The sequence below is a fragment of the Lissotriton vulgaris genome, chromosome 1_1 (genome assembly GCF_964263255.1).
Source record: "Lissotriton vulgaris chromosome 1_1, aLisVul1.2, whole genome shotgun sequence".
Taxonomy (NCBI): domain Eukaryota; kingdom Metazoa; phylum Chordata; class Amphibia; order Caudata; family Salamandridae; genus Lissotriton; species Lissotriton vulgaris.
In genome coordinates this window covers 771,285,308-771,313,104 of record NC_141685.1, presented here as the reverse complement: position 1 = coordinate 771,313,104, position 27,797 = coordinate 771,285,308, and the positions used below count along the sequence as shown (strand labels likewise).

Below are 27,797 nucleotides of genomic sequence, written 5' to 3'. Positions count from 1 at the left end.
TTTGATCATGGGAAGAATTTGAGCGGATCTCTGAGACTGCTCAAAAGTATCTAAGAGAAAATCTTCCTCAATGGCCTCAGAATGCATGGGGACACCATGGTATGTAGCAGCTCTGTTGATCAGCTGGCCAAACCCAATAGTATCCTCAGGAGGAGAAGGTTTAGATGGGTATGAGGGTGCCTCAGGGACATCAGGGTCATTTGCAGGGTATGGAAACCCCACCCAGGTGCAGGTTTTGTGTATGGAAAAGTCCATGTGCCATCACCTCCAGAGTATGTAGTGTCTCCTTCCCCGTCCCCTCCACCTAAATCATATTCATCATCATTCTGTGGTGAATGTGATGATAATGGAGATTGTATAGGAGAGTTTTGAGGTGAAACAGAGAGGAGCGGGAGAAGGAGAAGAGACAGGAAAGGAAAAGTGCAGAGGAGAGGTTGCACAATCCTTCTTTTTGGCAGGAACCACAGGAGTAGGTGGTGTAGCTGCAGGTCTCTTCTTGAGTGGTGCGGCACAAACATGACCGGTTTTCGGGTCGAATGAAGATCTTTTTCTGTTGAGGATCTGGTCGAAAAAGGTCCTCTTGAGGCGCAACCTTCTTCAGCGCTGATTTTTTCGGTGCCGGCGTAGGTTGTCGAGTGTCTTTAGCCTTAGGAGGTATTAGAGGGTCCTGTGGCTTAGGTTTCGGCGCCGAAGGCGTCGATTTTGGCTTGGAAGGCATATTCGGGGGCTCGGAGGCCTCAGAATCAGGCTGTGTGGTTTTCGGCACCGTGTGCGGCTTCGGAGCCGGTGCATCATTTGGTTTCCGTTTTGGGGCCGAAACATGTTTCGGTTTCTGTGTCGGCACTTCTTTCTGTGTCGGAGCCTTGTTCAGTGACGAGGCACCGAAAGGCGGAGGACATTGTTTCGGAGCCGAGGGAAGACTCTTGGTCGGTGTCGAGGCACCGGAAGACGTGGAAGATTTCTTCGGAGTCGAACCGGAAAGGCGGGGCTTTCGAAGTAGAGGATCGGTCTTGACTGGGACCAGCGGGCGGAGTGCTGACCTTTGCCTTCTGATTGGGCGTGTCTGGTTCAGGGGCAGTAGTACTCACGCGCTGACCCGATGGAATGGGGTCGCCAGAGTCATCTGCCTCGGAGACGATCTGGAGATCCGGTGAGTCTTCTTCGGGAACGAGTGGAGCCTCGTCGTCGAAGGTGTCTTCCGGTGCTGGGGCTGATCTCCTCATCTCGTGTCGACGGGCCCTCCGGTCTCGGATGGTTTTCTTCGAGTGGAAGGAAGCACAGGCTGTGCAGGTCGACTCGTTGTGGTCCGGCAACAGAGGTTACAGACCTCGTGGTGGTCGCTATGTGGAAACTTTGCTTGACATTTCGGGTATTTTCGGAACGGAGTCCTTTCCATATGGTGTAGGCCGCACGGCATCGATAGGCCCAGAGGCCCACTTGGATGAACGGAATGGAAACTTTGGCGTCAAAAGGTGTCGCCGTCAATGTCAAAGGCAGGTAGTAATTGTTTTATGAAGTTCTGCGCGTCGAAGTTGCAGAAAAACTGTTTCTGGCCGGAGCGGAGAAACTTTCATCCGAACCCAGTGGTGGAAAAAAACAATCAGAGGATGGAGCCGATGCCCATGCTCAGTATTGTCCAAGGGAGGAGTCACCATTCAGGACTAGCAAAGACTTCTTCCAAGAAGACAACAACCTGCAATCATCCGAGCCCAACACCAGGTGGCGATCTACTGCACAGTGTACTATCTGCAGCTCATATGCCTCGAACACAGTGTTTCAAATTTAAAGGGAGTTGATGGATGCAGGATCCACGCCTAGAACGACATCCGAGAAACCAAGAACTTTCTTGACAAATTCACATTGTGTAAGGATTGTGTGATTGATAGTGCTTTGAGGTTGGATCAGCATGTTTCAAAACCAGTGGCACGGTTCGAATCTTCAAGGGCTGGGTGTCACAGTTTAAATCACTGAGGGCTCTTTCCTCTTGCAATGAAGGAGCTGCTGGGGGAACTGCTGGGCCTAGCTCACAACGAGACTTGACAGATGATTCACAAAGCCTAGACTGCCTACAGGTAAGGCCTTGACCATATCAGGCCAACCGGGAGTGCAAACCAATATAATTACATATTGGTAGCGGTCGTCTCACGTCCAAATTCTTACAGGTTTAGCCACAAAAACAGCCATGCCTTGAGCGGTCATAAAAGACTTGCAGTTGTAGATAATATTCGTGCGAAGGTCGACCTGGGACAGACCACCCTCCTGGTACTGCTCGACTTGACAGCAGCCTTCGACACCCTGTCTCCCTTTATTCTAACAGCTCGTCTTAGGGATATAGGTGTGGAGGGCACAGCGCTGAGCCTCCTGACCTCCTTCCTCAATCAGAGAGAGCAGAAGGTCAAGCTGGGAGAGTACCTCTCCCCTGCTACACCTGTACAATGTGGGGTCCCGCAGGGGTCGGCCTTGAGCCCTACCCTTTTTTTTTTTTTTTGAAAACCTTTATTGTGCATCAAATCAGTACAAATACGGGCCTACAACCTTCCGGCCGGCCACGCTAACAATTGAGCATCAATGCAACTTTACGACGACACAGCAATATCTTCGTTATAGGCAAGCATTAAATGAGTTACACTGTAATTACCATATTACCATGTCTCAGGATCGGTGAAGGTTAATTTTAAGGTTTTCATCGCGACAATTAAGATCAGGTCGTACTACTCCGCACTAATACAAGCAAGAAGAAGAGAACTAGGTCCATGTAGGAGGGACTCGACAACAAACATCCATATCAATCAGTGCGGCTCGCAACATGCAAGTTCCAGCCAGAGGACGGCCACACAGTATGCATACCCCAGGAGAGGACGCAACATCCCAACCAACACCGCGCCACCTCCCATCCCCCAGTCTGCCTAACACGGGCCTAGGAAAGAGGAAATTATATAAGAACAAAAGGCACCATAGAAATAAACACCAACTAAAACGTACCCCCCCACCCTACACACATGCAGAGGCTACGGCCTACCCCCCCCCCCTAGCAGAGTGTTTCATCTCCCCAAAAAACCCGAAATGTAGTAAGAAAAGAGAAATTGAGAAGAAGAAAGAAAAGGAAAAGGAAACGAAAAAGAAGCACATTTCACATAAGACCGGAGGAGGGCCAATCCAGCATGTCCGATGCAATGAACACACGAATAGCAACGTTACCCACGGCCGCCCGACCCCAGGCCCCGACCTAGTACCTAATCGATCTGTACCTCCAACAAGTTACGTCCACAGTCCCGGCCATACACATAGAAAGCAGCAACATAATCGAAACATCATCAACCCTGTCCCCTTCGAACCGGCGTGTCAACAGGGTCCAAGTCCAGATCAGCCAACATGGATGGGGAGGGCTCCGGTGAAATCCAGTGCAGGAGTCGAGGTGCTTGCGACGGGGCAAATTGTTTGAAAGTTCGATGACTTAGGGCACAAGAGTTCTTCACGGCCAAACCGAAATCCGCACAACTGGGCGCAAGACCAAATGAAAGTTCCAGCGTAGCAGCCCGACGGGGTCCAAACGGCAAGTCCAGAATGATGCGAGGAAGCATGTCTCCAGAGAACAAAGGAGAAGGGCAACATGGCGTCCGAGGCCCGGGCAACGGCCCCAGCGAAGAAGCAGTGCCGCCGGACCCTCCCGAGGCGGAGCCGAGGGGCACCACAGCAGTCATGGAGGCGCGCCCATCCGTCGCCCCGGTACACTCCAGAGCGGGTGATCCACCTTCAACCGATGGAGGATGTGGCGCAGTGCGCAGAGCTGAGGGGCAATCGTGACCAGCTGGAAGGATCTCAGTGAGCCGGGCCCCCAAATCGGTAGTGAGGACACGGAAGGCCATACGCAAGTCCACAATTGCGTCTAGGACATCACGCAGCCCCAGCGGAGGATCCAGAATGGGAGATGCGCAACTGGCCACCATCTTGTGTGCACGGCTGTGGAGCGCCATGGAAGCAAGCCCTACTTGTCAGCGAGCCGCCCCCGAAAGTCTGTGCAATGTCAACAGGGCACAGTTGGCACTGGGATGGGAATGCAGCCGGTCAAAAGGGGGCTTCATAGATCAGGGAGCCTGCAAAACAAGGAAATCCACTGGCAGATGCAAGAATGCAGACGCGGAAAATGGCGTCCGTCGCGGGAGAGTGCAACAAAGAAGCAATCCCGGCCCTCATCCAGCGAGGCCGGGATACATTACGTGGAGGCGACACAATGTTGCAGGGAAGGCGCGCTGGGCAGCCAAGCCGAGGAAAGCTGCAGTGAGAAAGCCCAGCGCCAGCCCGTGGAGTCAGTCCACCGGCTCCTCCCCCTCCGCTGCGGCCGCCGCTGTTGTTGTCGCCGCCGGCCGTCTCCGCACTCGATGTCCCTGCTGTGGCCACTCAAGAGGCCGGGGTGGAAGCAGAGGCTCTACACCCCCGGGATCGCTCCGCTTTCGCCGGAATTCGTCGCAGCGGGAGTAGGAGCGTCTCCGAGGTAAGTGGGGTTCGCGGAGGTGCAGGATTAGGGTCAGGATATCGGAAAAGGCACCCGGGTCGACGGAGCCGAGGCGCTAGGCGGCCATCTCGGCTGCTGGCTAGGCTCCTCCGAGCCCTACCCTTTTTAACATCTATGTGGACCCACTTGCTAGGCTAGTAAGATCGCATGGGATGGAGGTGGTGTCATACGCCGATGACACACAAATTATGGTATCTCTCTCCCACTATGTGTGTACCTCCACTTCCAGTTTCAGGAACTGCATGGAGGCAGTCTCAGAGTGGATGATCCTGAACTCACTGAAACTGAACGGGGAGAAAACCGAGGTCCTGATCTTTGGTAGAGATCAGGACATATGGTCAAGCGATTGGTGGCCCCCATCTCTTGGAGCCTGTCCTCTACCCACAAAATCCGCTCGTAATTTGGGCGTGATGATTGACACCTTGCTTGCTATGGTCCAGCAGGTAAACAGAACGGTCTCCACTTTCTGGGGTGTTATCAAGATACTAAGGAAAATTTCCCACTATCTCTCCTTGCAAGCCCGGAAACAGATCGTGGTTGCCTTAGTCGCCTCACGGTTAGACTATTGCAATGCGCTCTATGCGGGCATTAATAAAGGCCTGATACAACGCCTGCAGACTGTCCAAAATGCGGCAGCTAGGTTTGTCCTTAATGTCTCCAGCCACTCTTCAGCCTCATCAGCCAGGAAGAGCCTGCATTGGCTCCCGATCCAGGCCAGGATCTCCTTCAAGATCCTGTGCCTTGTCTATGGAGCCCTGTTTGGCAAAAGCTCAGAAAGCATAAGATCTCTGCTGGTTCCATACACCCCAGCAGAAAGCTTCGCTCTTCCAGCAAGAACCTCCTGGCTGTCCCTCAGGTTTGCAGAATCAGGTGGGGAGGAAGGGCCTTTTCCTATGTGGCCCCTAAGCTGTGGAACACCCTCCCCCTGAATTAAAAGTGCAACCCTCTATCGGGCTGTTTAGGAAAGCATTAAAGACATGGCTTTTTGCCGAGGCATATATGTAATCTGGCACTTGGCTCCTACATCATGTGTATTCTGTTAGGCGCCTTGACGCCCGTTGGGCTAAGTTGCGCTGTATAAGATGGTCTTCATTAATTCATTCGTTCATTCATTCATCGTACCTAGCAGCTGTGGGAGCAGTTCCTATCTTTTGTTCTAACAAATGGCCCTATGTTTGCCACAAAGGCGTTCACTGATATCCTGGAGTACAACTGCTATATTTATATCCTATCAGTACGGAATGGAACGGAGTCATAGAACACGCCAATGGTAAGCTTAAACGTGTCTTCACCGTTAGGCTATTGGACCCAAGACAGAGCTGGCTGCATAATCTATTTGGAGTTCAGACAGCAATAAATAACTTGCCTAGAAGAGTATTAGATGGTCTGCCAACATATGTGCCTGATCTCGAAATCCCTGGAAATATGGGAGAGTCAAAACCTATTGACCCATCAGTGCATTTAACTGTGCTGCAGAACATTCAAGAAAAAAGAACTAAACTCTCTAATGTGAAAGACAGAGTCTGTCACCGGTAAACATACGATTCTTAATGCTGCTGATAGCTGGCTCTTTATAGTGGGAGATTTGGTGCAAGAATAGATCCCTGATGAGCAAGTTTTCAGGCCATCCTACACATCACCCATTCCAGTTCTTATAAAAGTACTCAAACGATGGGCCATATGTACGAACACATTTTCCCATAGAAACAGAATGGGTAAAACCCTTTCATACATCTGGCCCTTTATCTTTACCTGGCTGAAAGAAAAACAAGTGTCCCTCAATCACAGTAAAAAGCACTATATAGCCGATTCTGTTGAGCAGACCCCCACTGACACCAAGGTGCCTCCAGGGTAGACAGCACATTTTCTCTCTCTGCTCTGCAAAAAAAATCACCAGAAGGGTACAGCCACACTGAAATCCTAAACCATAGCGGGGACATAAGAGCCTGCTGTATCTCCATCTTTACACAAAGTACCACTATCCATGGCAGAACCAGATGTTGCAATTGAAACTACCTCCGTCATTTGCGGTGAGCCACCAAGAGACCCCAAGGTACCAACATCGATAGAAAAGGTTTTTGCCAAGAATTTCTATCATTTCCTACAATCCATGTTCAACTGCTCTGGGTAAAGGCAGTATATGTATTCATAGTGTGGGTCCACCACAGTAATTTTTCCACACAAGCTCTAAAAAAGGTTTCCTAGGTGAATAAGCGGTCTTATAAAAAGAAACACATTTTTTAGCTCCCACTTACTAGGCCTGGTCTCTACCAAGGTGCTCTACTTATCGTGTTGTAGTATATTCCTTTTGCAGCTACCATGCATTGATACTGTATGCTAAGTTAAGTTCATCTAGTCACCATTACTGTGATTCCAATTCCCTGTTTCATCACTCCACTCCTGCATAGCAGATGGATGCCTATTGATATAGGATCTGAGATATTAAACTGCAGAAAAGAGACATCTAGAATGCCATTATTTATTTTTATTTGGTGAGAAAACAAGAATACTTCCACCCTCCAAAGAAGGTCAAACAGTGCTCTGGTTGATAGTCCCCTGCTCGATGTACAAGACACAAAGCAATGTCATCTGGTTTTAAATCTCACACACTTACATGATGACGACACTAACCATCAACCTCCATTCACTCTCCTATAATCCTTTCATTCATGCTAGCAGGTCACCAAGTGACTCACAGATACATACACCAGGCTGGCAGTTAAATATCTGATGGTGAAATGATCTGTAATAAAGGTCATCATTTTTCTCCATCAACTGAACCTCCCTCATGGTATTATACTATGGTGGGTGGTGGGAGGAAGATCATGGAAGATGACCAAATTAAGAAGTTAGTGAGCATGATCGATTCAAAGATTAAGTGCATTATTAAACCATTGGTAGCTAAAATTGACCAGTTGACAGCAGAGGTAAATAGGCTACGAGGTCTCTTAAACAAGACAGATGAGGAGGTGGGTAATACATCAAACTAAGTTTCAAGTAGAGTTGAATCAAATGAGGAGCTTTTTGGGAGTGCGGTGGGGGGTCGGGAGAAAGTGGTATCGAACCCTCCCTCTATTCAGCACTCAGTAGGTAAAGGTGGCCAAGAAACGGCCAAAGAAAACCCCCCAATAAAACCCACTGCATCATGTCTAGAGAAAGGCTCCGTCCAACTTATTGTAGATGCTTCTCCCCTTGTTCTGGTCCTGGCCAACGTACCCCCCTTGAAGCCTGGGCAGGTGGAATCTACATCTTCTTTGATCAGCAAAGTGTTCCATTGGTTATCGAATAATATTTTGATATCTCCAAGGGGTAAACAGCAGTTAGCTAGGGAAATCAATATGGCAAGAAGGGTAGACTGGATAGGGAATAGTGCGAAAAAATTTGGAGGAGATTGTGAAGTTTTGCATTTTTCATGTCCAGAAGTACTCCCTGATGTCCTGACAAATATATTTCCCCCACAACGTAGGAGCACTGACATAATTCCGCTAACTTTAGATTTTTTCTATCGTAGAGGTAGTACAGTGAACCCTAGCATATTAAGGACAAATTGGAATTCGGTGTCAAATAAGTGGGGAAGGGGTGTCCAAACCAGAGAATGGGGAATTAGCCTTGAAAATAGGTTTGCGGCACTGTCAGACTTGAATGAATGCGATTGACTTGGGAGGGCTGATAGTGTTGTGCTCAAAGAACTAGCCGAGCTTGATATAACGTGTATTCCCATAGCTGAGGGGATTGCTCTTACCAATGTTATTTCTACGACCCAAGTAAAAAGGGTGGGTGAATCTAATTTTCCAGAGAAGAGAAAAGAGAATAAGGATCCCGAACAACAGTCCTGCTGCAATCTGTTGGAGATATGTATTAGCCCTGGTCTAGAGGTGCTTCCATTAGAACCATCAGGTTATCATTTTATTAATATAGAACCTGATTCCGGGTTGGAGGTTGAAACTCAAGGTATGTTAACAACTCAGGACCCTTTTTGCTTCCCAGCAGCTGAGGCAGGGTTGTCCTTTCTTTCATGGAACCTTGCAGGAATTGCAAACAAGATAACATCTCCAGAATGGTGTAACTTTATTGACCAATTTGACATCATTCTGTTCCAGGAAACATAGTCATTGATCTCAGTACAGGGTTTTGGGTTCCTTAATTTCCAAGTACCAGAAACAAAAAATCCCAAAGGTCGCCCATCAGGGGGCCTGATATTCTGGATTCGCCAATCATTATGCTGTAGAATTCAGCAAAGGAGTTCCCCATCAAATGACATTTTGTCAGTTAACCTCACATGGGCTAATGGACAGGGGGTGGCTATTTTTAACATTTATGCTAGGGGAGTAGCGGGGGGCCAAACATCTGAAGTAATCACCGCTCTCGAGCTTGAGGCGCTCCCAACACAGCTGTCCATTATTGTGGGGGGTGATGTCAATACTACCTTTGAACCACTTGGCCAAGAGGACCAAATTCTAGCTGCAGAGGAGGACAGCAAATGGGGTGTCCCTCAGCTTGAATTACTCGCAGTCAGAAGATGGACAGCGGTGGCCATCCAACTTAAGGCTTTATGCTTAACGAGAGGACTCAGAGCAGCTAATGGGCGTACCCCGTCAGATCTCCAGGGGGATAAAACATTCGATAATGGTAGGTTTTCCAGCCGAATAGATTACTTTCTGGTGAACATCAGAGAATGGCATAGGCTGATCGATACGATCGTAAAAAATAGGATGGAGAGTGACCACAACCCTCTTTGCATGGACTTCCAAGCTAACGTGGGGTTAAGAGAACCAAATTATGGGGGCGGCAAAGTCACCTTAGACATTGTAGCCTCGAATAACCTGCGCCATATAAAATGGGGTAGACTAATTGAGAACCCGGAGAGGCTGGAGGATCTTAAAAAAGTGGTGGTCGAAGAAGTGGGCAAGATAAACTCATACAGTAAAAAACAACATTTTCCTGAAATTATGCTTGAGGCTCACACAAACTTCTTTGCCAAGCTCCAAGGGTTTTTTATGAAGTCCACAAAATTGGATAAGGTCTATAAAAAATTACCCAAGGTGGGGTGGTACAACCAGTCCTGTAGAGCAGCCCGCCAGAATCTTAGTACCGAACTCAGAAGCAAGAACATTCCAGGTGTAAGAAAGGCGAGGGATATATATAGGAAGGCCCAGAAGGAAGCCAGGAAACAGTGGGATGAGGATCACTGGCGTGATCTGAAATCTGCTAGTGCAGCAAAGGACCAAAAGCAATTTTGGGCCCTAGTCAAGTGGGACAGAGGAGGGATAGCACAACCCCCGCAAAATAATGTTGCCAAAAACCAGTGGGTAGACTTCTTCAAACCACAATATGCTTGTAATCCAGCTGAAGGAGAGTGTACACTACCCCCTACAGTTTTCTATCAATGTCAGTTGTTTACAATCAAAGATGTTAGCATAGCGCTAGACTGTGTGACAGGGGGCAGAGCCCCAGGAATGGACGGCATACCTGCTGATGTGTTTTTAAGTGATCGATTATCTTGGTGTTTTGAGTGCTTAGCAAATTCTGTGGCTAGGGGTGCACCAATACCGACCTCATGGAAGGGTGCTGAAATAATTGCGGTTTTTAAAAAGGGAGACAAATCACTACCTAGTAATTATAGACCTATCAGTCTTATAGACTCGGCTCAAAAATTAATAGGTCGTCTAGTGCAAAATAAATTGCAATCCTGGATAGTAGAAAAATATATTTTGTCCCCATATCAAGCTGGCTTTCGCCCCTGTACAAGTTCAGTTGATCAGGTCTTTTTTTTTATAGCTCTCTACTGGGGGAACGTGACTCTAACCAACGGGACCCTTTATTCTGTTTTCGTAGATTTAAAATTCGCTTTTGATTTAGTTCCTCGTTCTAAGCTTTGGAGTGTACTTGCTGAAGAAGGTTGGCCCCGGAACTGCTAACGCTTCTTGTCCGCTTGCATGAGAACAATTATGCTAGAATTAGGTGGGGGGCTCAGGGTGAGGTGACCGACCCTTTCCCTGTCGAACGTGGCATCCGGCAGGGGTGTGTTCTGGCACCCACACTGTTTTCTATATACATCAATGGCAGTGTAGACCATCTAAGCCGCTCTCCCACTGATGCTCCTGTACTAGCAGGGGCACGCGTGCCAGTTCTCATGTTTGCGGACGACACGCTGATAGTTTCTCGAACTCAGAGTGGGCTCCAGAAGGCAGTTAACGCATTCGGTGAGTTCTGCCAAACGCGTGGATTTGAGATAAACACCTCCAAAACCAAGTTCATGTGTTTGAACCAGCGGAACACATTTAAAGGTACAATTAATTTTAATGGAACTCCCTTAGAACAGGTTGAGGCCTTCACGTATCTAGGAATATCCCTTTGTAGTGTAGTTCCTATTTGCCCAATAGGCCCTGCGCATTGGAATAACAAACAGTAGGATGGACGTAGAAGTGCGGATCTTCCAGGTCTCCACTGACTATGCTAAACTTAATTGGGTGTGTTACCAACTAGCTCAGAGGTCACTGGACACTTTCTTAACTGAATAGGAAGTGATCAGCTTCCCTGGTACAGACAAGAAGGGATTCCGTTTTCCAACAACCGCATAAACATGACAACTTTGCTCCTTAGAATAAGAGTCAATCTCTAGAGTTGTGTGAATCAGACAGTTATTTTACTCAGTCAGTTTTGTGCAGATTACTTTCATCAATATGCAGAGAATAGAGAGACGGGTGTTTTCAATAAAAAGGTATTATTTATTGAACAGTCTTTCTTCTCGTGCAAGAGAAATGAATTGCCACAATTGCAAGACTAGTTATTATAAAAAGTGCGTACAGTAAAATGAGTATTGCGAAATAATACTGTAAAAGGATTGATATGGTTTCTTAGCCATACAATGGTTTAAAATGAATAAAACATATATACATTCATATGTACATTAGGCTAACGTACTCAACTGGTGCTTCTAACTAAGCCTACCCCAGTGTACCTGACCTAAGCCTAATACTTGGGAGGGAGTAAGTAAGTAGCAGTTTTAGTTAAGTTGGTTTTGCCAAGGTTTGCTTCAAGAATTCTCTCTAAGGGTTTAGTCAATACCATACTCTGAAATAGAATGTTGGAGGTCTGGTATCTCCTTCCAGGGACTCGATATCCCAGTCACTCGCAAGAGTAGGCTGGAAACGCCGGAGCTGGATTTTCTCGGCAGGAGAAAAGACAGCGTCTCTCTCTGCGCGTCGAGGAAGAGGAGGGGCAGCGTCCGCGGGCAGCTTGCATCTGCTGGGCTCTGAAGGGGACAGCTGTTCTGCTCCTATGTGCACCACACCATCGTTCGCTGATGCCGTTGAGGCAGCGATAGCTTCAGTATCAGCGAAGCAGCGATAGTATCGAGGCAGCGTTTGCTTAAGGCAACGTTGGTAATATTTATACCTGAAAGGTGCCTGGTTTGACGTAAGTTTTTGGACATAAGACGTCAATAAAGATGTCACTAGGAAGTGATCGTCTCTCAGTGCTCATTAGAGTTCTATTACTAATCAAAACATAGCAAGCGGGGTTTTCCCAGGTTGCTGAGTTTTTATCTTGTTGAAGAACTTGGAGTGTAATCTAGGAATCTTAGATAGTGGCTTCTGCTGTGTCATTTGCACTAATGAGCTGCAAAGGAAGCTGCAGAGGAAGTGATTCTGAAATGTGGCTCTGTTCGTGTTAGGCCAGAGACGAGTTTCTGAAATATTACATTTGATCGGTTATGCCAATATAGGGGTACAAAGGGATTATAGCCGTTTAGGGGCATAAGGTCACAGTATTGATCAGGGTCCTAGATTAGAACGCGACACCTTCAGTGTAATATGAGATGGAAAAATCACATCGATATGGCTGTTTTAAAATTCCATCAGCTGGCGGGTGTAGCAGCACTTAAGCATAAAGCTTCATTGACTAAGCCAATCACCCCTGCTTTAGAAATTTATAACATGAAGGTGATAAGTGCCTCCTTGTACTGTTCGGAATTGTGGGGATTCTCCAATTTGAAACAACTAACACTGGCGGAGAACAGGTTTCTACGCCGCCTAGTTGGGCTTCCCCAAAGTACTCCTACCGTCCCATTGGTATATGATCTTGGCAGGAAGAATATAGAGGACTTGGCACGGCTACGACCTTTATTATACAGGAGACGTATTATGACAACCCCTGAACTAGCTCATTATGCCACTGCCCTGAAGGACATCATCAGGGCAGATCGCTTTCATTCCATCCCGTGGCTTAAAGAAATAAGGGGAATGCTACCTAAGTTGGAACTAGACTACTTATGGATCACTCCCAATGCCTTAAGTTTTCCATCAAAGGCAACTTTGAAAAAAATGTATTGGGATATGGTTTGGTCGACAGCTTATAGTACTGGATCCAATACTAATTTAACCGGTCGTTTTCTCGATATCAAACCTTTACCATCATGTGAGCCTTACTGGGACATTATTGAAAGGTCGTTTGATAGAAAATTGTATTTCCAATTCAGAACCGGGACCCTTCCTTTGAAGGTATTTACTTATAAATGGTCAGCAACTCAGGATGACAAATGCCACTACTGTAAAGACTTGATTGAGAACATTCCTCATCTGCTGTTTGTATGTCCCCTTTACGCAAGCCCCCGCCGTAAGTGGATAAAATCTGTGTGTTTAAATCTAGGAACACGTAGGTACATAGAGGCGCTAAGAGTACTGGAATCAGATTGTACACCCTGTGTGGCGATTGCTGTTGCAACATTTTTAGGGTGGGCCTGGACTATACGCACCCACACTTTGCAGCTCCCAGATGCAGCCCAATGAATTTTATGACACCGCTTGATGCCAGATCAACTTTTTAAATTCATGTCTTGTTGAATTATTTTAATTATTCTGTATAAATTGTTCTTAATCAGGAATGACAGCATTATGGTTTAATGAGTTTTTAAAATAATGAGTTTAACTTTGTAGTATTTATAGTGTAGTGTTAGGGTGTACAACTGCTTTTATGACATGCTGTCGAATAAAGCTTTGAAATTTGATTTGGTATTATACTCTATTTTACCTCGGTCAGAAACATCAGCATCAATTTGAATCCATTCACCCTCTCAATTATGAAGTAGTTATAAACGTTGGAATGTGGTTTAACACAAACCCATCCCTAGGCCTCACAATTTCATCTGAAATGACCTTTCTCATCTCCCTGCTCACAAATTGCATTTAAGTGATCATGGTCTTGGTAAAGCAGAGACTGGACTACTGCAACAATATCTACGAAGGATCCCCAAAGAAATAAACTATGGAATTACTGACACTACAAATCAAGAAAGCTAGACTTTGGTTCAATCATACGAAATTAGAGTACATTCCCCGGTCCTCAAAGCCCCACACTAACTCCCAGTAACCCAGAGAATACAGTTCACTTTTCAGTACCGTATTCCAAGGGCAGGATGCATAAATACCTACAGACACTTTCATGAACAATGCAGTAAATCAAACCCTGATATTCAACAACACAAACGTGATCACTGAGGCTAGATGAAACTGCAAGACACAGAGAGTCAGGTCTATCTGGGTGAGAGAAGCGCAGTTCTCAAATGAAATGCACCCCAGATACAACATCCCAAACAAACATGGCTGGTTTGAAGATATGAATGAAACTGAACTCTCCAAAGTGGCCATTACCTTCTATCAAAACACAATTAGTCTACCCCTCTAACCTCCATAAAGGGATGATCACTGTCAGTTCTGAAGATTTTGATCTAAATCCTTCCTAAGATCCTTGTGCCCTTGCAGTCATGGTTTCAGAGCCTGTAATGAGGGGCCTTGTCAGAACTACAACCAACTATATCACTAGTTTTACAAAATAACAACAGAGACAAGGTGGGGTGTTACTAGCAAAGAAAATAAATTTGATAGGCTGGCCCCCTCTTCACTGTAAGACCATCTCAGCATCTGGAGAATACGCCCTCACCTCTATTCCCTCCCTTAAATCCTTCATCAGTGCCCTTATCCCAGTAAACATGCACAATTAAAGTAGCTGTTATATAAAGTCTAGCATGCTACCTACCTTCACTCCAATAATCAAAGTTCTTGAGTTCCTCATTGGATACACATTTTTACCTTGCCATGTTCAATATAGCAAATAAAATATTCTACTGAAAGCCTCTGGAGAGCTTGAATTCATATCTATAGCATCATCTCCCATCAAGTAAGAAAACACGGCTGGCATTTCATTACGAACAGCAACAGGTGAAATGGTGTATAATGCACCAATCATTAGGGGGAGGTGGAGACATTCAGCACGATTGCCAGCACCAACAGGGTCTTATAAAGAAAGAACTGTGAAATAAGTCATGCGCATTGTGATAAATCACTGAATATAATTTAATATCCCCTTCCTCCTTTGCCACCTCATTGTTTAGATTTCAAATATTCTCAGTCTTAAAACTAGCACTGTACAAATTCCTCATAAGGGTCTACAAACTTCCCATGGCATAATGACCACTTTAATTCCTTTAACAACAAGGGATGGTGATGGACAGAGTTTCTGAATTAAGCAGAATACTCTCACCCAGTCAAGAGATCAGGGCTAGATCCAACACCGTTTTTTAGCTCACTGCACCATCCCAGCTCAGAACCTGGCTATATGCAAATTAGTCTGTTCCTGTCCCAGTGCATGATGGGAACAGGGCAAACCAAACTACCAAGCCAATTCTTACACTGGGAAGGAAACAAGCTACCGGGGACCGGTTTCTGGCATGTCAGCCGTCGTCGGCCCGACTTGCTTGAATCCTGATGGTGCAATGAGCAAGGGACTCACATCTGAGTATACCCTTCCACGCTTAGGGTGGATAAAATATTTAACAACAAGGGGTGGTGATGGACAGAGTTTCTGAATTAAGCAGAATACTCTCACCCAGTCAAGAGATCAGGGCTAGATCCAACACCGTTTTTTAGCTCACTGCACCATCCCAGCTCAGAACCTGGCTATATGCAAATTAGTCTGTTCCTGTCCCAGTGCATGATGGGAACAGGGCAAACCAAACTACCAAGCCAATTCTTACACTGGGAAGGAAACAAGCTAACGGGGACCGGTTTCTGGCATTTCAGCCGTCGTCGGCCCGGCTTGCTTGAATCCTGATGGTGCAATGAGCAAGGGACTCACATCTGAGTATACACTTCCACGCTTAGGGTGGATAAAATATTTAACAACAAGGGGTGGAAATGCCAGAAACCGGTCCCCGGTAGCTTGTCTCCTTTCTGGTGAAGAATTGGCTTGGTAGTTTAGTCTGCCCTGTTCCCATGATGCACTGGGCCAGGGACAGACTGATTTGCATATAGCCAGGTTCTGAGCTGGGATGGGGCAGTGAGATAAATAACGGTGATGGATCAAGCCCTGATCTTTGGACTGGGTAAGAGTGGTCTGCTTAATTCAGACACTCTGTTCATCACCATCCCCTTTTCTGAATCACTTTAATTCCTAGCACCAATAAGTACCTAATTATAATTATAATTATTTTATACCCCTTATCCAAAAACTTTCACATATTCCATAGGTCAACTCTCAACTATACCCACAAATCACTATTCTAATTAACACTAGCTTTCACCAGAGAGGCCATGGCCACTATAAGGATGTACTCTCCTACCTGGCCCAAGTAGGTTCAATGTTAACTGATACGCACAATAAGACGTTTGCACCGCTGGAGAGGTCGTCAAACTACAAACTTTCAACCTCTCACCAGCATCCATTTCACAATCCAAAATATTAACACCACCCCTGGGCACCCAATTTACAGTACTATAAAAGCAAACTAAACAAATACAGCATAACTACATGTGGGACACAAGTTAAGTAAGAACTGTGATAAATTAAAAAGGCTTTCATTAAGCACTTTCCTACCTGGGTAAAGTTGGGCCTGTCGGATTCAGGTGGATATTCTTTCTTGTCCCCACAAAAGCTGCTCCTTTTTGGGGGACTGGGTGGCAGGATACGAACAGCATTTTGCGATGGTGATGTAGCCCTCTTTAGGGATTTTTTCAACCGTGCTTGTTTTTCACATGATTCCTGAAATGCTTGTGTACGGGCAGCAATGGAACTGTTGCTGTTCTTTGGCAGGGTGACAATTTTGAAGCTATTGATCCAAGTTCCAATTTTGTGAGGGATTTGCCCTGTAGGGTTCAGGGTAGGTCCTTGTTCATCCGTGGCTATGTTTTTTCTAGATCTCTTAACCTTCTTATTTATTTTATCACTGTGTTCTCCATTCTGCTGTCGTCGTGTATCCTTTCTGTGTGTGGGGGTTTCTCTTGCTGGCTGTGCATCTTCAGTGGAGCATTTCTTACCCGAAGACCCTAAGTCAGACTGGTCTTTGTTTCCACTTTCTTTGTGTTTCCTTGTCAACCCGCATAACTGGTAGTAACAAGAACCAGCTGAAGTTCTCCTCACGTTCACACTTGTGGAAGAGTGTTTTTTTACAGAAACTGGGGAGGTCTTTTTTGGAATTGACTGTGAAGTGTCACGTATGAAAGAGGAGTCTGTTTTTAGTCTCTTAGATGAAGAGCAACTGCTGGGCTCAGTGCTAGAAAGAGTAAACAGAACAGATGGAAAATTACTGTACCATTAGTTCAAACTGTAGCAACTCTCTTAACTTTAGGCCAAATGATTCTTGTTCCAGCAGGTCAAGGAACTTCGCCTGCCAGATCATTAGACCAACTATCAGTCATGCTACTAATCCAATGAGACAGTCACAGTGGTTACCCCCAGCACCGGTCAAGAACGCTGCTGGCAAGCACAAGTCAAGGTCCATCTTTGCCCTAAACACCAGTGAAGGTCATTTTCACAAGCACCAGTGAAGGCTACTATCCCAAGCACCAGTCAAGGCCACTGGCCCATGCACCAGCCAAGGCCACTGGCCCAAGCACCAGCCAAGGCCACTGGCCCAAGCACCAGCCAAGGCCACTGGCCCAAGCACCAGCCAAGGCCACTGGCCCAAGCGCCAGCCAAGGCCAGTGGCCCAAGAGCCAGCCAAGGCCAGTGGCCCAAGCGCCAGCCAAGGCCAGTGGCCCAAGAGCCAGCCAAGGCCAGTGGCCCAAGCGCCAGCGAAGGCCAGTGGCCCAAGCGCCAGCCAAGGCCAGTGGCCCAAGCGCCAGCCAAGGCCACTGGCCCAAGCGCCAGCCAAGGCCACTGGCCCAAGCGCCAGCCAAGGCCACTGGCCCAAGCGCCAGCCAAGGCCACTGGCCCAAGCGCCAGCCAAGGCCACTGGCCCAAGCGCCAGCCAAGGCCACTGGCCCAAGCGCCAGTCAAGGCCACTGGCCCAAGCGCCAGCCAAGGCCACTGGCCCAAGCACCAGCCAAGGCCACTGGCCCAAGCACCAGCCAAGGCCACTGGCCCAAGCACCAGCCAAGGCAACTGGCCCAAGCACCAGCCAAGGCCACCGGCTCAAGCACCAGTCAGGGCCACCGGCTCAAGCACCAGTCAGGGCCACCGGCTCAAGCACCAGTCAGGGCCACTGTTCCAAATAGTCAGCAAGGCCACTGCACCAACCAGCCAGTAATCACTGCTTGCCACAGCCTAGGATGCAAGAACCATGATGAGCCAGGAGATGTTTCCACTTTGATACTGGACCTCATTGGTGATTTTGTGAGGTGTCACCTAAACTTTTGATGCCCCTTGTTGCGTGGTTGCTTTCTCCCAATTCTTGAATAATTGTCAATTTTCCCAAACATGCTTAGCAAGGCTACAATGAGAATTGTCTGACGTAAACATTTTCTTTACAGACATGTTAAGGATACTGCACGTCTTCCTTTTGATGTGAATGACATAGGATTGTCAATGTTCTATTTTTTGTTTCCTTTTGTTCATTTATGAATGGGAAGGATCCTATTTCCTTTTCCCTCCTATACCTCTGTGTTTAACTGACCACCATCAAAATACCCAGCGACAGAACCAACCACCGCCAAGCCCACTAACCAACAAGGCAAATTACACAATTTATGAGCCAAGACAAGGACTTGACTAATATTTAGGGCCATGACCCCAATCCATCAGCAGAGCGTTCAAGATAACCAATGTCAGGTATGTGTAGAATGCTAACTTGACTCCTGGTTTGTACAATACATTCTAGTACTAGGGATTTCACATGCATTTGTGGTAAACACAACTGTATGTAAAAGACTGCAAAGAAAAAACCAAGACTAGTAAGAATCTCACACCTGCCATGGAGCCACCTTAGAGTTCTCATCCGCCAGGCCAACGACTGGCTCGTTATCCATATTTTTGTCCAATCTGACAAATATTACGTTAGATTAGTGGAACTTGCAAAATGCAGTGGTCCTACTGTCTCAAACACCAGCAGTGAAACCGTCTTCTCGGCCACAGGATAGCCTTCTTGCCCTAATAGTGGCTAGATTTCTATCCCACCACTAGCCAAGTATCTGACAGCTACTATCAGTCAGACTTCTGCCCCACCATAACTCATCTGCTGCTCCACCACCAGTTGAGGTACTTCTCACCTGTCTCATCACCAATAAACATCTTCCCTGTAACCAGCCAGGCCTCAAAAAAATTATATAATGCCCTACAATGCAACATTTCTGAGCATTTTTGCATAGACGAGAACAAAAGATGAACTGTAAAATACACATGCATGACATTTCAAAAATAAACATCTTGGAGAAAAATTATGATTCTCATAAGCACCTCATTATTTTGCAAACCTTAGACACATGAGAACTTACGGGAGGGGCTAGCTAAAGCATAAGGCATGGTTTCATACCTGTAATCCTAGTTATCTCTAGGGGTAATCTCCAATGAAGTCATATGCATTTGAATAGTTCTGCCCACGTTTGGGATTCCCAGGGCACTTCTTCAAAGAATATCTTATTAACTGTAGACTTTAGCCTTTCTTCAGGAAGGCCTGTAGTAATTAAGAACATAATATGCAGCCTAAAAACAGGCTACAGTGGTGAAATTCGTTAGATTGTACTCAGTAACGGGTCAATGTACACTTGTGTGTGTGTGTGTGTGTGTGTGTGTGTGTGTATGTATAATTTAGGTTAATGTTTTTCCAAAACTGCTTGAATCTCTTCACAAACCCTTTTCTGTAAAAGTAAAAGATGAATGATAGCAGGACAGTTTAGTCCCATAGGTTGCCATTATGTAAGTTTTAAACAGCATCTGTATCTTTAAGGACCTAGAGACCACCATTTCCCGTAATGAGTAGCAGGTGCAATTGCCCACGTTTTTTTAACAAGTAGTGTTAGTGATAGGTAGATCCAATCATTTCCTCTGTTATGTTCATCGGGGGAAGGGGCTGCTTGCTTATCACTTCAATGGAGATTTTCCCAAGAGAGAACTGGGATTGTAGGTAAGAAACTATCCCTTCTGGGGGGATCTCCACTGACTGTCATAAGCATTTGACTAAAATAACAAGCTCCTCCCCACAAAATGCGGTTGAAAAACAGAGGAGAGAAGAAGGACTGGATAAAGCAAATACAGTTCTGAGGGAGGCTTGTCCCACTTGAGCATCTGTTCGAGCATCCGAGTCCAAACAATCATGTTTAGTGACTGTGTGAACAGATCTCCATGTGGCTGCTTTACAAATCTCCGCAATAGAGATATTTCTCATTAAAGCGGCAGTAGCTGCTTTTGTCCTTAGTATAATGTACTATAAGGTCTATCTGACAACGTCATGTTGGCTTTTTGGTAACATAATAGTATGCAAGATACTATCCAATTGGAGACAGATTGTTTGGAAGTGGCTAGACCTGTATGGATTGGGCCATAATTGACAAACAATTGGTCCGATATGTGCATGTCATGTGTCCTATCTAGCTAAAACCTTAAGACCGGTCTTACATCCAGGAATTGGAGAGATCTTTCAGCCGGGGCTGAAAGATTCCAAAAGAAGGTTGGCAAAGAAAGTGTCGGACATGAAAATCCGAAATAACCTTGGATAAAAATGTCAAGTCCGACATCATGACTACCTTATTCAAGTGAAAAACTGTGTAAGGCTTGTTAGAGCATAAATTATATAACCAAAGTGGTCCCAGATACTGAAGCAAATGAACTAAAATAAAATACTATCTCAACTGAATTCAAAGGGAATATCACAACATTGTTTTTAATCACAGCGTGTACAAAATATTCAATAAAACACAGTTCATAAAATACAACAATAATTGATCATAAATAGTGCCCCTAACGGAAGGGAAACGGGAGGGGGTATGGTGATTTGGAAGGTGAGGGAACTATACAAGTGCCAAAGCAGTGGTCAGTTTGACCTCAATAGAATTTTATTAATAATCAATTAACAAAGGCTAATAATCACAATTCATGGCTAATAATCACAATTCATAAATTAATATAACAAACTCATGTCTAACAAAACAGATCCAGGCCCCCTCTTTGAAATCATTGTCCGTTCTGGGTAAGCACTTTCTTGACTGCGGGGAAATTGTCAACAACTTACTTCTTATAGGATCCTGACCCACGTGGCGGATTCTTTGTCTACCTTATACCCACGCTCCTTCATTGAGGTAATTCTTTTGATGTGCTTTTTGTCCTCAATGCTTATCACCCGGCATTATGTTTCTTGACAACCAACCTAGTCGTTTACTTAATAGATATATGGAACGGCGAAACACGCCCCCTTTTTTATGACTCGCTTTAATGCAATACCTGTGCTCTAACCTGCAGTTTTTCAAATTTGGTCACCCTCATATAAATATTCCTCATATTACCTTGGTTTCAACTTATGTGTCCCCTTGGTATGGTTTCTCTTCCCGACCAATAACAACGTACTTTCTATGAGTGATATGAATCATTTTGACCACAATTAATATAACATTATTAATTTTTTGTGCAGATATATTGCCCCCCCCTGTCTCCCTGTCCTGATGAAGACCCTCTAGCAAAGCCCCATCAGATGCCTGCAATAACCTGGGTCGAAACGTCCACACTTTTCTCCATCCTCAGCCTATTCTCCCCATCCTCAGCCTATTCTCCCCATCTCAGCCTATTCTCCCCATTTATCATTTGTGGATCTGTTTTGTTAGGCATGAGTTTGTTATATTAATTTATGAATTGTGATTATTAGCCTTTGTTAATTGATTATTAATAAAATTCTATTGAGGTCAAACTGACCACTGCTTTGGCACTTGTATAGTTCCCTCACCTTCCAAATCACCATACCCCCTCCCGTTTCCCTTCCGTTAGGGGCACTATTTATGATCAATTATTGTTGTATTTTATGAACTGTGTTTTATTGAATATTTTGTACACGTTGTGATTAAAAACAATGTTGTGATATTCCCTTTGAATTCAGTTGAGATAGTATTTTATTTTAGTTCATTTGCTTCAGTATCTGGGACCACTTTGGTTATATCATTTACTCACCCAGGTCCCAGCGACTTATTGGGTTAACCCGTGTTTCTACAACACATGTTAGAGCATAAAGCCTGGATTCCGCTAATCTTACGAGCTGATGTAATTACTAAGAGGAAAGAGGTTTTCCATGAAAGATGTTGCAGGGATGCCTTATGAATGGGTTCGAAAGAATCCTGCATGAGACGTGAAAGAACTATGTTAAGCTACCAAGGATGGGAAGGGTGCCTAATGGGAAGGAAACCCTTTTTCAACCCTTCTAAAACATCCTTGATTACCAGAATAAAAAAAGAGGTTTGTGAAGGACATTTTCTGTAGGCAGTAAGGGCCACCAAATGAACATTTATGAAAGAGAATTTTAAGCCATATTTTGCCAAATGGAGAAGATATGGAAGAATGATGTCTTCCTTGCAAGATGTAAGGTCTATGTTCTTGGAGCAACACCAAATATAACATTTCTTCCACTTGAAAGCATATGCTAAATGGGTTGATGGCCGTTTAGCCTCTTTGAGGATGTTCATGCAGTCTTGTGGCAGGTTCAGATGTCCATATTGCCCTAGCTCAGGAGCCATGCTGCTAAATTCAAGGAGGAAAGATTGGGGTGAACCATATGGCCTCTGAACTTTGTTAGCAGGTCTGGTCTGCATGGCAGCTTCAGATGTGGATGCTGTGACATGTGAAGATGGTCAGTGAACTACAATTGACATGGCTATCAAGAGGAGTCTGGCTCTCGAGTAGGACAGCTTGATGAAGACTGACGGGGTCAGTGGGATCGTCAGAAAGGGGTAGAGTAATTTGCCAGACCAGTCGATTCAAAGGGCATTCCCCAGAGTTCCGGGTTGGAAATATCTGAAGGTGAAGCTGTGGCATTTTTTGTTTGCTGAGGTGGTGCACAAGTCAATGTACTGAAAAAGCAACAGCCTGAAGATGTTTGGACCACATCGTTGTGAAGGACCCAGTTGCGGTTTTCTTTCAGAACCCTGCCAAGGGCGACTGCCTGCACACTTTGTACACCTGGGAGGTAAGTTGCCATGATCCGCAGGTTCCTGGCTATGACCCATTTTCAAATTGCTTTGGCTTTGTGTGATAAGAGTCTGGGCCTGTTCGCCCCTGCTTGTTGAGATAGTGCATGGTGGTTGTATTGTCCATCTGAACAAGCAGGGACTGTCTCTTGAATTAAAGGCGAAACACCAGGAGTTTGAGGAGATTGATAGGATATGTCATCTCCCTTGGAGAACAAGTGCCTTGAATTTGAAGATGACCTACATGAGGTCCCCACCCCAGTAACATAGGTCTGGAGGGATCCGCCTTCGTGAAAAGGCATTCATTTAAGCAGGTTGGTTGGTGAGCATCAACATGTTAGAGAATGCTTGCATAAAGAGAGATAATGATCTTGTCTTCCCAGTTGACTGTCGCTTGGTACCACTGGTCCTCGAGCCATTCCTGAAGAGGACGCATTTGGAGAAGCGCATTCAGAGTGAGGAAGATATATGGAGTAGATGAAACGGACCTCACAGTGGGATGAGAGGCTTTTATTAAAGAGTGACACTTTCCGAAGGATCGATGAAAGTCTCTCCTCCGAAGAACACACTCTTGTGCGCATGGTGTTGGTGGTAGCCCCTAAATACTGAAGAGTCTGAATTGGATTGGAAAAAAGACATGTTGTAGTTGATGTCAAGCCCCAATCGTTTAAGCATCTTGCATGTCCAGTTGTAAGGCTGCAGGGTTTCCAGTGAAGTAGAAGCCTTGATTAACCATTCATCTAGGTTGGGGTAGATGAAGATTCGATATTTTCAGAGGTGGGCAGCAACTACTGCCATGCACTTTGAGAAAGTTCCGGGAGCTGACTTGAGGCTAAATAGAAGAACATGGTACTGATAATGGTCCTGCCCCACTACAAACCTCAAGAACTTGCGATGTTTCTTGGCGATGGGTACATGAAAGTACACGTCTCAGAGGTCTATGGGGCAGAGCCAATCTCCCTAGTGTAATTGTTGGTAGATCTGATGCAATGACGGCATGTAAAACCTTTCACTGTGAATCCATGTGTTTGCTATTTTCAAGTCAAGAATGGGTCTTAATTTCGTTCTTGTCTCTCTTCTTCACCAGAAAATATCTGGAGTGGATGCCTGCACCCCAATGCTTCTGCAGCAAGATGTTTAATTCTATCCGAAGCATGTGCAGATGTTGATTGGATGGTTTTGGTGGTATTGTAGGAGGAGGATTTGCGAATCTGGGACAAAACCCATTTTGAACAATATTCAGAACTCATGCATCTTTTGTGATTTTTTGCCACTCTGACAGAAAATGAGAGATGCTTGCCCTTACCAGAGTGGGTAACGGAAGAGGGGGAAGGGAAGATGCATTGTTTGCCGCCTGTTGTCGGTTGACCTCTTTGGGCAGGCTGGTTGGAGGTTCGCCCTCTAGACTGACTTTGCTGCTACTGATAGTAACGTCATTGCTATTGTTTCTGGTGACCTTGAAATCAAGAAGATGTTTGAATCCTCTGAGGGTAGAATCGGCACTGATAGGGCCTGAACGAACACCTTTGTTCTTTTGGCCTTTCTAGGCCAACTGCCTTAAGAGTTTCCATCTCTGATTTCATTCGAACTATATCGCCATCAGTGTGGCTGCTGAAGAGGCTAGACCTTGAAAAAGGAAGCTTGAGGATCCTTTGTTGAGACTCTGGATTGAGAGTAGTAAGGCGGAGTCAAGAATGTCTTCATAGGGCTCATCCATGAAAATATTTATGTGCCGCTAACAGGGAAGCTGGAGTCAGAAAAAGCTCTATTGCTGGCTCTAAGATCATCGCACCAACGGAAGCAGTGGCTTGGTGCCGACAGCTGGTGAAGCGTCTAAAGAAATAACAGATGTAGAAGGTATGGGGACTGGCATCTGTATATTAAGCTTTAGAGCTTCTCTTACCAAGACCTAAGGTGGTGATGTCATCCACTAGAGAAATTACAGGTAGTGGACAATGCGACAATGTTGGTGAATACCCCCCTGGAGAAGAAGATGATGATGTCATAAATCGTGACCGACACCTATATCTTGTGCGTGTTCTGGTTCTTGATTGTAAACGGATCTATGGCTTCGATGGCGAGAGCGTCTGAAAGACAAATGCCTGAAACGACACCTGTGATGGTGCCAACATTGGCACGTTCTTGAGTGCGATCTAGGTCTTGGTGGTTCCACAGGCGTAGGGATTGGTGTTTGTGGAATTAGCACAGGAGGTGGTGGAGGAGGTGATGGTAGTGGTGATTCAGGTGGAGGTGAACATCTTTTTTGGTCTGGGACCATCTATTTGAGTCTTCCATTTCTCTCAGAAGTAGATGGATAGAGAACTGACTCTCTCCTCGCTCTGAGGTGTCACCTTCAGTCTGTACTTGCTATGTGCGCCGTTTCACCGTGCTATGAGGGCGACTTTTTTCCCTTTCTCTCAAGGTGTGTCGTGAAATGTTCTAGCAGTGCTGGAAATGTTCTGAATCATCTTGTTGTTTACTATTTTCGCTTTAAGTGGCCAATGGTATGCCCAGACGTAGGTCCCTTGCTCACTGTGCCACTTGTTTAAAGCTGCAAACAAAACAGGTGATGGACCGAATGTGGATCAATGTCACACACTCACCCCAGTCCGAAGATCTGAGCCCAAATCCATCGTTTTTTTGCACTCCACACCACCCTGGGTTAGACAATGGCGATATGCAAATCAGCTCTGACCCTGTGCCCCATGGGAACAGTCCAGTCCGAACTACAAAAGCCATGTCCTTCCCAGAACGGAATCAAGCATCCGAGGACCGGACCGGTTTTGAGGTAACACCTCTCATCAGCCCGGCTAGCTTGACTCCAGTGGTGTGGAGTGCCTGGGACCCACGTCTGGGTATCCCCAGCGCACTTAGGGCGGAATATGCAAACAAAACAGGTGATGGACCGAATGTGGATCAATGTCACACACTCACCCCAGTCCGAAGATCTGAGCCCAAATCCATCGTTTTTTTGCACTCCACACCACCCTGGGTTAGACAATTGCGATATGCAAATCACCTCTGACCCTGTGCCCCATGGGAACAGTCCAGTCCGAACTACAAAAGCCATGTCCTTCCCAGAACGGAATCAAGCATCCGAGGACTGGACCGGTTTCGAGGTAACACCTCTCATCAGCCCGGCTAGCTTGACTCCAGTGGTGTGGAGTGCCTGGGACCCACGTCTGGGCATCCCCAGCGCACTTAGGGCGGAATATGCAAACAAAACAGGTGATGGACCGAATGTGGATCAATGTCACACACTCACCCCAGTCCGAAGATCTGAGCCCAAATCCATCGTTTTTTTGCACTCCACACCACCCTGGGTTAGACAATGGCGATATGCAAATCAGCTCTGACCCTGTGCCCCATGGGAACAGTCCAGTCCGAACTACAAAAGCCATGTCCTTCCCAGAACGGAATCAAGCCTCCGAGGACCGGACCGGTTTCGAGGTAACACCTCTCATCAGCCCGGCTAGCTTGACTCCAGTGGTGTGGAGTGCCTGGGACCCACGTCTGGGCATCCCCAGCGCACTTAGGACGGAATATGCAAACAAAACAGGTGATGGACAGAATGTGGATCAATGTCACACACTCACCCCAGTGCGAAGATCTGAGCCCAAATCCATCGTTTTTTTGCACTCCACACCACCCTGGGTTAGACAATGGCGATATGCAAATCAGCTCTGACCCTGTGCCCCATGGGAACAGTCCAGTCCGAACTACAAAAGCCATGTCCTTCCCAGAACGGAATCAAGCATCCGAGGACCAGACCGGTTTCGAGGTAACACCTCTCATCAGCCCGGCTAGCTTGACTCCAGTGGTGTGGAGTGCCTGGGACCCACGTCTGGGCATCCCCAGCGCACTTAGGGCGGAATATGCAAACAAAACAGGTGATGGACCGAATGTGGATCAATGTCACACACTCACCCCAGTCCGAAGATCTGAGCCCAAATCCATCGTTTTTTTGCACTCCACACCACCCTGGGTTAGACAATGGCGATATGCAAATCAGCTCTGACCCTGTGCCCCATGGGAACAGTCCAGTCCGAACTTCAAAAGCATGTCCTTCCCAGAACGGAATCAAGCATCCGAGGACCGGACCGGTTTCGAGGTAACACCTCTCATCAGCCCGGCTAGCTTGACTCCAGTGGTGTGGAGTGCCTGGGACCCACGTCTGGGCATCCCCAGCGCACTTAGGGCGGAATATGCAAACAAAACAGGTGATGGACCGAATGTGGATCAATGTCACACACTCACCCCAGTCCGAAGATCTGAGCCCAAACCGGTCCGGTCCTCGGATGCTTGATTCCGTTCTGGGAAGGACATGGCTTTTGTAGTTCGGACTGGACTGTTCCCATGGGGCACAGGGTCAGAGCTGATTTGCATATCGCCATTGTCTAACCCAGGGTGGTGTGGAGTGCAAAAAAACGATGGATTTGGGCCCAGATCTTTGGACTGGGGTGAATGTGTGACATTGATCCACATTCTGTCCATCACCTGTTTTGTTTGCAAATTCCGCCATAAGTGCGCTGGGGATGCTCAGACGTGGGTCCCAGGCACTCCACACCACTGGAGTCAAGCTAGCCGGGCTGAAGAGAGGTGTTACCTCGAAACCGGTCCGGTCCTCGGATGCTTGATTCCATTCTGGGAAGGACATGGCTTTTGTAGTTCGGACTGGACTGTTCCCAAGGGGCACAGAGTCAGAGCTGATTTGCATATCGCCATTGTCTAACCCAGGGTGGTGTGGAGTGCAAAAAAACGATGGATTTGGGCCCAGATCTTTGGACTGGGGTGAATGTGTGACATTGATCCACATTCTGTCCATCACCTGTTTTGTTTGCACTTGTTTAAAGCTAGCCTGGCTAATACCCCAAAACCAGTTCCAGGATTCTTGTTTACGGTCCAGGGTG

General features: G+C 46.3%; 1 protein-coding gene across 1 annotated transcript in view; it reads right to left on the bottom strand.

The window, feature by feature from the left end:
• The window catches only part of SWT1 (SWT1 RNA endoribonuclease homolog), a 1,175,709-nt gene that overhangs the window by 884,325 nt on the left and 263,587 nt on the right, over window positions 1–27,797 (bottom strand). The window contains exon 4 of the mRNA XM_086956007.1: window positions 16,385–17,060. Within this exon, the coding sequence (XP_086812133.1) occupies window positions 16,385–17,060 (676 nt within the window). The remainder of the gene's footprint in view (window positions 1–16,384; window positions 17,061–27,797) is intronic.